This window comes from Aplysia californica, unplaced genomic scaffold, assembly GCF_000002075.1.
Source record: "Aplysia californica isolate F4 #8 unplaced genomic scaffold, AplCal3.0 scaffold00807, whole genome shotgun sequence".
Taxonomy (NCBI): domain Eukaryota; kingdom Metazoa; phylum Mollusca; class Gastropoda; order Aplysiida; family Aplysiidae; genus Aplysia; species Aplysia californica.
The window spans coordinates 45979-57599 of NW_004798077.1; the positions used below are offsets into that span (position 1 = coordinate 45979).

Here is an 11621-nt window from a genome sequence, read left to right on the forward strand (position 1 = left end):
AATACATTATCAGTAGCATATTGTACCGTGAGGAACCCCTCCAACAATAGTCTCACCACATTGTACAGAAGGCCACACTAGCTCTAGCATTCTTCCATGGCTTGTGAGGTGCGCTGACTAAATGAGTTACTTCTTGCAATCCACAAATGGTGATATTGGCCAAAAATCAACACTAGGGTCAAATTTGTATAATTTCTCTTGATGCCATATTCTTTAATAATACACCTTTTGTTATTTCATTTATATACTGTAAAAACTTCACCTATAACATAACGCATCTATTTCCATAGGTCTCAAATCCGAGAAGTAACTCATTTTGTCAGCACATGATAGAAATGAAAAACAAAAGTATTTTATGAGCCAAACAAATTTTTTACAAGTACAAACATTTTGTCATGAAGGATGCTCAAAGAGTACAAGTTAAGAAATATAAAGAAGATCTTTGGAGACACAAAACAGATGATCATTTGCTGAGACAGAAGCTCAAGGTTTTAAAAGTACATTAACAATTTGGTGTTTCAAAAATGATTATCATTCACTTTCGTAGTCGTTTCATTTGTAAATGTTCTCAGAAAAATGTTGAGGGTATAAAATAGAAACACTGGAAGGACAAGCTGGATTATCACTAGCTGTCACTGGGATGAAACAACTCCAAAATGTTGGCTTCTCGTGTTATGACACAACGCTATGACACATGGTCAGACACTGACGGATGAGCTATTGTTATGACACAAAGCTAAGACACAAACAGTTACAAATTACAAACAATTGTCAACTCCATAAATTGTTCTAAAATTTCATAAGACAACATGCTCACATTTCAACTGCAGGATAAAAAAGATCTCCTAAAATTTAAAAAATAAAATTATATATTTGTAGTCGAACAGTGCCAGCATATTTGAACAAAATCCAACATTTGTCCCGATATCGGATAGGTTCGCTGGTGTAAAGTTGGGTGACCATTGAAGTTTTTAGGTTCACGAGTGTAATGTTGCGATGTCGTTTGAAGTTTTTAGGTTGGCAAGCGTAATACACCCGTCAGTACACCCGTCTAACACGCAGAATAGAGCAGCAGTGTGGTAGTGTCACGCTCTTGGAGTCCAACAATCTTCCTACAACACGTATCTGATGGCACTTCGTCTACAACAACATAGATAATGATATGAGTCAAACTTTCACTTTATAAACATAACAACTGAAGTATTCAGCAGGCGTTTTCACTGTTGGTATTTTGGCTTGAGGCATTGCGGTTATCTGAAAATAGACAAAAGGAATAAAAAGCGTGAATACCGGGCCCGTACTCGTGTTAATTAGAAATAAAAAATTCAGAAATCCTTAGCGAAAAAAAGGCAGTTTTAAAAAAAACTTTAAAGAATAAGAAAAACAATTAGGGGAAGACATTTTAATCCAATATGAGCGCAATGGGTATGTATGTACTTTGGGGATCAAACAATCACTTATCAAAAGCTTTTTTTACAAGACATGGGGTCTACTTGGATTTAGCTTAACAAAAACCAAAGAAATAAATGAGTACGGTAAAAACACATACAGTTGTTTTAAATGATGCAAACAAAATCAGTTACTACAAGCAAACACACCAAGAAAAGGCACAACGAAAATGTTACGTATATATAAAGATATGTGAGGCGTGCTGACAAAATGAGTTACTATCCCATAATCCACAAATGGAAATATTGGCCACAAATCGACATTAGTGTCAAATTTGTAGATTTTCTATTGATGCCATATTCTTTAACTATAACCTGTCTTTTATTATCTCATACTTATAAATTGTAAAAACTTCACGTATAAGCTTGGAGTATCTATTTCCTTGAGGCTTGAACCCAAGAAGTAACTCATTTTGTCAGCACGCTTCATACAATATCACATCCAGCCTGACATGCAGCTCTAGGGTTTGGGAATTTGGAACTTTACGCCGAGATCTTGCCTCCAACTTTCACCTCTCACCGATTGCCTGCCTCATAGGTCAAGCTTGCATCATACAATATAAACTTGGCAGCAATTCTTTGACACATGTGAGACGACGAGGTAAAAATTAAAATCAGGCGCTCGTCAAAATAAGGAAATCGAACGAACAGACATTTTTCCGCCAGTTTGTCAATTTTTATTGAATTTTTGTTTTTCGGCTCAATACTTTTAAAGTCCATATAAAAACAGGCTTCCAGGTGAATTTTATAGGAAAACATTGATTAAAGGGTGCAAAATGTGTATATTTCCAAGTTTTCAAGGACTCTCAAGTTTCTGAAATTACCTAACTTTGGCGGACATTTTCTCGCTTATTTTACCTCTGAAACAAGACGACCTCACCTCCTTCAATGGCAAATATCTCAACTTCTATTCAAGATAGATGGGTACTTTTTTCATTAAAACCAAGGCAAATGAATAAGCTTTCAGATGACACTAATAGCTCCACACGCCCAAAAATTGACGACACATGAATGATGCCATAAAGCCAGTTGAAGCAAAAGGATTACACGTACCACGTACAGCTACGGTATACACAGAGAACATTACCAACTGAATTGAGTCAAGTCTAGCCATATTTCTTCCATGAAGAGCCAAATAAGCCATCATTTTGGCAAGATTTGACTGAATTCGACAAAATTTGATTGTGACCTTCAAAAGATTTTTTTCAAGATCATAAGTCAAATTGGTCGTTATTGTGCCATAATGGGAGCTTTTGCCCATTGAGCAAAATCTGGCTAGCCTCGAATCAGCTCAACTGATTTCAAATTTCAGTGTGCACTGGGTACAAAAAAACCACCTTCCTTTAAAAAAAGAGACTGTGCTACACGAAAGGGCCATACATACTTGTAATGTATAACGTGTAATTCATAGCAAAGCCAACACGAATCATTACGAATGTCCTGCAGTCTAAAACCCACGAACAACATACTGAAGAGTTGTACAACAGTGCTCAACTAAATAATTACAAAAGTTCATTAAACCCGTCTATCTTGATCTCTCTGTGTTATCGTATATTTCTCAATCATATACACAAGAGTATAACAGGGTGGACAGGAAGGACATTATGAGTTCACCTACTTCATCAAGGGTCGAGTGAGAGGAAGACGGATGAAAAAAAGGAATGACAGGTCCTGTTGAATATTATGAAGACTGCTCCATCTGACATTGCATTTTTTTGCTATCACACCGACCGACTGTTATTATAACTTAAGTTTCCATGACTTTTCCACAAGCTCATAAAAATGATGAATTTCGATTCACAAAAAAAGTGATTTGCACTTCTAAATAGTCCTGTTTACTTTTTAAAAAGAAACTTAAAGTGTATCAATTTTCAATAATAGTGGGTGAAACGTGGATTTTATTTATTGGCAATTTACTTTATAATTATGTCTGAGAAAAATGTATAATTTGATTTAACATAATAACAAGATAAAGCGACCTCAGTGCTTTCTTGTCCCATCTCCATTTTTAATAAGAGTGAAAACAGTTTATAACAAAGAGTGAGCTTTAGAAGAAGTCACAGTTTCACTGTTTAAGAAAATGGAGATAGGACAAGAAAGCACTGAGGTGTCAATAATATATTATTAATAATTATAACCCGGCCAAGTCTGAATGCAGCAATGCCCATCAGCAATCTAGTACACAGCTCAGGTACCTTAGAGGGGACAAACATGTTCAATTTGTACAAACAGCAAGGCGTAAATTTAAGCTATCATGAAATACCTCTCCCCCCCCCCCCCCCCCCCCTCTTTCCCCCCAAGAGAGTAAAGACAAAATAGTAAGGTTATTCTTTTAAATAAAATGTTGATATTGAAATAAAAATATAAACAATGGAAAGGAAGGGAAGCGTTAATTTTTCTGCATACAAAATCAAAGATGTATTTCAGTTAGTTTTAGTAAAGTTTACAGCGCTCGCAACTGCATAAGGTCATAATTTTAAAATACTAACAGCAAGCAAACTATTTCAATTCTTAATCATCCATTTTTTGGTCAAATTATGCATCAGTAGCAATAGTAGACTATCATATTTGGCAAGAGCACTGACATTAAAAAACCCCAACTTTTTCCAACTCGCAAACACACACGGGTGAATCGGTAACTGACCTAGGGTGACCGTATAAAACCTGTCCAGTGGGGATGGGCGGGGTCTGACCTTTAGCTGCTTGAATCTGCCAGGTGCTCATTTGGCCTGCGGAGCTTTGGTGACCAAGTATAAGATTGTTCGGGGGAAAGCAGACGGAGGAGAAAAAATGAATATAAGCAAAAGCATGCAAAGGAACAAAAATGAAAGAGGTCATTCTAATAAGCAGATAAAGAAGAAAAATCGGAGAAACAAAAGCAAGCGAAGGGAACAAAAATGGAAGATATATTTTTAAAAAGCAGAAAATGTTTTAAATACTGAAGCCAGTAAAACCTTGCGAAAACAAACTATTGCATGTTCAATTATACGATCAGTGTTGTCTCTTCTTTAGATTCAACAGATGCTTTTAATTTTCAATGTTTGACGAACACAAAAGGAAGAGGAAGGGGCTCGGAAACTCTGAAAGTCAATGACATTTTCAAAGGGACACGATGAACATAAAGGAGTTCACAAGAGTTCATTGTAGAAGCTTGGTGCAAGAGAGAGTTGGAGCACTTCAGAGACCAATTCTGAGATCCTCAAAATCTTTATTCTTTAAAATCACAGTGGACTAAAAGATCAGGAAAAATGTGTTGCTACACCTTACAAGAAACACTCAACCCCCCCCCCCCCCCCCCCCCCCTCATGAACTTTTTAAACTGTGCTCAGATTCCTTTCAGAAACAGAAGTACAATGACACAAGAAGATTTCATTACAATGACACAAGAAGATTTCATTACAATGACACAAGAAGATTTCATTCTAATCTTCCGTAAAATGTTGTATCCCTAACAAAAGGGTTTTGCTGCATCTCACATTATTGGTAAGATGGGAAGGGGGTGGAGGTGGGGGGGGGGGAGGGGGGTAGCGGAGGAGAGAGAATGAACCACCACAAACAGGAAATTGACAACACTTCAGACATTATAATTATAGGCCTATATATATAATAATATACGTATAAAAGTTCACATATTTTTTAAAGCTCCATGCATGATGTGTGCACAATGCAATACACCAATGAAAACCCCATCCATAGAAAAGAAAACAAAAAGAATTGCAAAGCAGCTGTTGCGTATGGTAATGAAGTCTGCGCAAGTTGAGACAGACGTGCAAAAAGCCAAAAAGCACGGCGTGAAGGAAGTGAGGACACATTACATGCGAGGGTGAACACGCTGGAACCTCGGGAAACTTCCGGTCGGATTGAGAAATGTTGGTGGTTTGACATGGGAGGCAGATCTGAAGGACTGAAAGTGAGCACATCATACATGTTTTAAAAATAAAAACTAGCTTAGTCAGGATTCTTTGTCTAATAGAAAACTGGAGATTCTAATGAAATGAGAGACCTACATCAGTAACATTTAGTATAACTTTTAGTTTCAGTAAGGATTTCACGGCGCTCGCAACTGCATAAGGTCATATGAGCGCAAAGGGGTGGATGTCAACAGAGAAGTCCAAACGGGGAATCAGACTTACTCTGCTCACTTCTCTAGCCTCAACAGCACAAAGTCTGCTTCGACTATCAAGGCATCCCGGAAATAGCAGTTCACAAGAGAGTGACAAACATACAAAAGAAGTAGAGGAAAAATGATGACTGTAGGGATGAGGAAAGAAAAAGCAGCAGTTCCCCCTATGTTGTTTCGGCACAGTATGAGCATGACATAGATAAATCAGCCCATTTACAATTCTACTGTGTATAACATGTTAATATCCCCCCTTTGGGAATGGCCTAAAGACGCTTCAGTCAGTAGCACCACCCTGGGGGGAGGGGGGGGGGTAATTCTTTCATCCTTAAAATCCCTCCCACAAAACAAACAGAAAAGTCGTTTTCATGTCATATGACCGCTCATGGTTATATGACTTTTCTGTGAGTCCATTAATTTTTTAAAGTCTCACTCAAACATTTCTTCAATAAAAAAGACATCAACACTAAAAAAACAGGTGGGAAAAGAGGGAGGGATAGATATGGAGAGGCAAACATATTTCAGTTAAAATTTAAAACCTATTAAATTTATTTATGAAATGGTTTTAGGGATTTCAGAAAACGGACAGAGTTTTGAGAACGTTTCTGTTTACCCATCATTTCTTTAGCAGTAATACAATACACATGTCATGAGCTTCAATTCAGTTAAAACTAAAATCACTGAAAAAAAAATTACATTTTTAATGAAAAAATATAGGTCTATCCTATAAGTTCAAATCTCGACAAAACTTTTAGTTTAGTTTAGTAAGAGTTTCCCAGCGCTTACAACTAAAACTCTTACTCAACTCAACTAGTTTTACAGCGCTCGCGACTAAAACTCTTACTAAAATAAACTAAAAGTTTTGTAGAGATTTGAACTTATAGAGGTTAGATTTTTTCAGTCCGGTGCGATGAAGAGTAACTAAAAAGACCACTAGCGGGACACACAGGTACGTCAGTGTGAAATAAGACGAACACAGGGGTCAACTAAAGAACAACTTAAGGTCACAGTGCTTCTACAAACCAATCAGGCAAAAAGAGATAATATTCCGTGTAGCATCACTAAAACTAAAAGATGATCACGAGAGGGGAAACAGAAAAAGTAGCCAGTACAGAAATGATTCACTTGTAAAAGCAAGAGGAGAGAGAGATAATGCTGTAGACTATTTCTATGGACAGTTGTGTCAAGCTATTGGACAATAATTAGGAATCGGTTTCATTGTCATCAAACAACATTCTTCTAAGTCTAAGGACATCAGTTTGACTCACCTCCTGACAAAGTGATTACTTTTGTGTAAGAAATATTAAATTGTTCTTGCCAAGCTAAAGAAAGAACCAGCGGACAAACTTTTGCCCATGAGGATAACAACGTTCTCTGTCCTTCTTTCAAAAAATTAAAGGGAAACATTGGTAGAATGGTACAATAGTTTGTTAATCAAACCAAAGATTATATAGATCTATGTTACCAGAAAGTTTCAAGCAACAGAGATCAAGCACTTCAAAACTGCCTAGCTTGTTATAGAAGCAAGTAATATCATAGCCTACATATATATCATAAATATCATAAATCAGACTGGCAAGTTATACAGTTTATACAGCACCTGCAATTAAAATCAGAGTCACGTCTCTCAGATATGCATTCATTAAACTGTGCTCAGATTCCTTTCAAAGATTTAATTACAATGACACAAGAAGATTTCATTACAATGACACAAGAAGATTTCATTCTAATCTTCCGTAAAATGTTGTATCCCTAACAAAAGGGTTTTGCTGCATCTCACATTATTGGTAAGATGGGAAGGGGGTGGAGGTGGGGGTGGGGGAGGGGGGTAGCGGAGGAGAGAGAATGAACCACCACAAACAGGAAATTGACAACACTTCAGACATTATAATTATAGGCCTATATATATAATAATATACGTATAAAAGTTCACATATTTTTTAAAGCTCCATGCATGATGTGTGCACAATGCAATACACCAATGAAAACCCCATCCATAGAAAAGAAAACAAAAAGAATTGCAAAGCAGCTGTTGCGTATGGTAATGAAGTCTGCGCAAGTTGAGACAGACGTGCAAAAAGCCAAAAAGCACGGCGTGAAGGAAGTGAGGACACATTACATGCGAGGGTGAACACGCTGGAACCTCGGGAAACTTCCGGTCGGATTGAGAAATGTTGGTGGTTTGACATGGGAGGCAGATCTGAAGGACTGAAAGTGAGCACATCATACATGTTTTAAAAATAAAAACTAGCTTAGTCAGGATTCTTTGTCTAATAGAAAACTGGAGATTCTAATGAAATGAGAGACCTACATCAGTAACATTTAGTATAACTTTTAGTTTCAGTAAGGATTTCACGGCGCTCGCAACTGCATAAGGTCATATGAGCGCAAAGGGGTGGATGTCAACAGAGAAGTCCAAACGGGGAATCAGACTTACTCTGCTCACTTCTCTAGCCTCAACAGCACAAAGTCTGCTTCGACTATCAAGGCATCCCGGAAATAGCAGTTCACAAGAGAGTGACAAACATACAAAAGAAGTAGAGGAAAAATGATGACTGTAGGGATGAGGAAAGAAAAAGCAGCAGTTCCCCCTATGTTGTTTCGGCACAGTATGAGCATGACATAGATAAATCAGCCCATTTACAATTCTACTGTGTATAACATGTTAATATCCCCCCTTTGGGAATGGCCTAAAGACGCTTCAGTCAGTAGCACCACCCTGGGGGGAGGGGGGGGGGTAATTCTTTCATCCTTAAAATCCCTCCCACAAAACAAACAGAAAAGTCGTTTTCATGTCATATGACCGCTCATGGTTATATGACTTTTCTGTGAGTCCATTAATTTTTTAAAGTCTCACTCAAACATTTCTTCAATAAAAAAGACATCAACACTAAAAAAACAGGTGGGAAAAGAGGGAGGGATAGATATGGAGAGGCAAACATATTTCAGTTAAAATTTAAAACCTATTAAATTTATTTATGAAATGGTTTTAGGGATTTCAGAAAACGGACAGAGTTTTGAGAACGTTTCTGTTTACCCATCATTTCTTTAGCAGTAATACAATACACATGTCATGAGCTTCAATTCAGTTAAAACTAAAATCACTGAAAAAAAAATTACATTTTTAATGAAAAAATATAGGTCTATCCTATAAGTTCAAATCTCGACAAAACTTTTAGTTTAGTTTAGTAAGAGTTTCCCAGCGCTTACAACTAAAACTCTTACTCAACTCAACTAGTTTTACAGCGCTCGCGACTAAAACTCTTACTAAAATAAACTAAAAGTTTTGTAGAGATTTGAACTTATAGAGGTTAGATTTTTTCAGTCCGGTGCGATGAAGAGTAACTAAAAAGACCACTAGCGGGACACACAGGTACGTCAGTGTGAAATAAGACGAACACAGGGGTCAACTAAAGAACAACTTAAGGTCACAGTGCTTCTACAAACCAATCAGGCAAAAAGAGATAATATTCCGTGTAGCATCACTAAAACTAAAAGATGATCACGAGAGGGGAAACAGAAAAAGTAGCCAGTACAGAAATGATTCACTTGTAAAAGCAAGAGGAGAGAGAGATAATGCTGTAGACTATTTCTATGGACAGTTGTGTCAAGCTATTGGACAATAATTAGGAATCGGTTTCATTGTCATCAAACAACATTCTTCTAAGTCTAAGGACATCAGTTTGACTCACCTCCTGACAAAGTGATTACTTTTGTGTAAGAAATATTAAATTGTTCTTGCCAAGCTAAAGAAAGAACCAGCGGACAAACTTTTGCCCATGAGGATAACAACGTTCTCTGTCCTTCTTTCAAAAAATTAAAGGGAAACATTGGTAGAATGGTACAATAGTTTGTTAATCAAACCAAAGATTATATAGATCTATGTTACCAGAAAGTTTCAAGCAACAGAGATCAAGCACTTCAAAACTGCCTAGCTTGTTATAGAAGCAAGTAATATCATAGCCTACATATATATCATAAATATCATAAATCAGACTGGCAAGTTATACAGTTTATACAGCACCTGCAATTAAAATCAGAGTCACGTCTCTCAGATATGCATTCATATAAACAAATATCACTCTACCCCTACCAAAAAAAACCAAACTTATTCCAAATACCCCCCCCCCCCCCCCCCCCCAAATAAAAAAATTAATAAAAATAAAACATTTAATAGATAAACAAATAAATAAATAAAAAATAAAAAATAATCTTTTTCAAAATTAAAAAAACCAAATAGATTAATTATTTAATAAATCAATAAAAAAAAAAAAAAATCTTTAAAAAAGAAATTACGAACAATCCCCCCTCCCCCTAAAGAAAACCCTAAACAAACTACGAGGGAGATTTGGGAACCAGTAAGTTCGTAAGACCGGCAGAAAATGAGTGAACCAGTGAGCGGCAGGCTGGCCGTGGCGTGTCGTGTCATGTTGTGTCGTGTGCGTGTGTCATTGTCGTGGTTACTCACTCAGATTTTTTCCCAGTGACTGGTTTAGACGACGGCTCCGCCCGCTTCACCTCCACATCGTCTGTGTCTTCCTCCGTGATTGTGTCCTTGGCCGAACTGTTCGAGTCAATAATGTGTCAGGAATGCACGAGACCTCGACAGTGCTTTCTTGTCGTATCTATCTCCATTTTTAATAACAGCTAAAACAGTTCATAGCAAAGAGTGAGCTTCAGAAGAAGTCACATTTTCGCTGTTTAACCCTATCCATATGTCGTGTCTGACTATCGCATCCATACGACGTGGGGAACTCTGTGCTACCACTTTCCAAAGAGGAAATTTACTCGTTCATTCGATCCGTACGCTTTGCATTGCAGTCTGTCAAAATGATTTTCTGAGAAACACTGAAAGTTTCAAAGAGATCTTCATACATTCATAGAAGTATTCTAAAATGTGAAGAATACAACCCCGGCGGTACAAAATGATCACAGGGCATACGGATAGGGTTTTAAAAATTGGAGATATATACAACAAGAGAGCACTGAGGTCGCGAATGGCTCACATGTAAATCCTATCATGACTTGTAGAAGGAGAAAAGAAACTACTACTCAATGCCCACAAGCAGTTCAGCTATTCTCAGCCCAGAAAAAAAAATTTTCAGAAGAGAAAACAAAAAAAGAACTGCTTCATTTTTCCCAAAAATTGTATCTCCATTATGTTTTTTTCTTTTTTGTTTTTCAATTTTCAAGATTTAGAATTTAAATTTCAACAAAATAAATCTGGCACAAATGTGACCGATACTACAGATTAAGAAACTGCGATAAAAGAACATTTAATTTTCAAACTTTTGGGCTCAGAACATCTGAATAGCTGACAAACAACGATAATTCGCTGCCTTGAAAAGACGATCCCCTAACTTCACACTTTGACAAAAGGCCAGCAGATTTCTACTACCTAGCCGAGGACATGCTTGCTGATGTTCCTAATGTGAAACCCAGTTAGTTATACCAACACAATAAAAAAACAAATTGCGACCTCAGTGCTTTATCTTTTGTCATATCTCCATTTTTTTAAACATTGAAAATGTGACTTCTTCTTAAGCTCACTCTTTGTTGTGAACTGTTTTCACTGTTAAAAAACATGGAGATAGGACAAGAAAGCACTGAGGTCGCAAAATGTTAGCACAATAATACCATAACCTCTGAAAATGCATAATTCTTAAAATGCAAACATTATGCAAGAATAATATATTTTTTTATATATATATATATATACCAGTAGATAAATATATGCCCTCACTTATACGATTACTGATAGCATTCAATCTCCCAACTACATGTGTGAGTAAATTTGTATGATTCCTTTCACCTTCCGTCATCGCCAAACAAAAGCAGTTTTAAAAAAGTAATGCTAGTCTACACGGATTGCAAGTAACCAGGTTTGAGAAAAACCAAACCCCTCTCCCCCGCCCCCACCCCCCCAAAACAAGCACAAAACAATCTCTCACCCAAACGTAAAAAGAAACTTTGACTTTGACCAATAAAGAAAAAAATAAACTGAAGCCAATGTATTTTCTTTGATGAAGGAACAATAATTAACCCCTTCAGTG

At 36.9% G+C, this 11621-nt stretch overlaps 1 protein-coding gene across 1 annotated transcript in view; it reads right to left on the minus strand.

Annotated features, from left to right (window-relative positions):
- Positions 1-848: 848 nt before the first annotated feature.
- Positions 849-11621, minus strand: part of LOC101852578 (anoctamin-5) — a 35932-nt gene continuing 25159 nt past the window's right edge. Inside the window, exons 20-21 of the mRNA XM_013088765.2 lie at positions 10037-10132; positions 849-1254 (exon numbers count right to left, since the gene is read on the minus strand). Coding sequence (XP_012944219.2) covers positions 1251-1254; positions 10037-10132 — 100 coding nt within the window. The 3' untranslated portion in view covers positions 849-1250. The remainder of the gene's footprint in view (positions 1255-10036; positions 10133-11621) is intronic.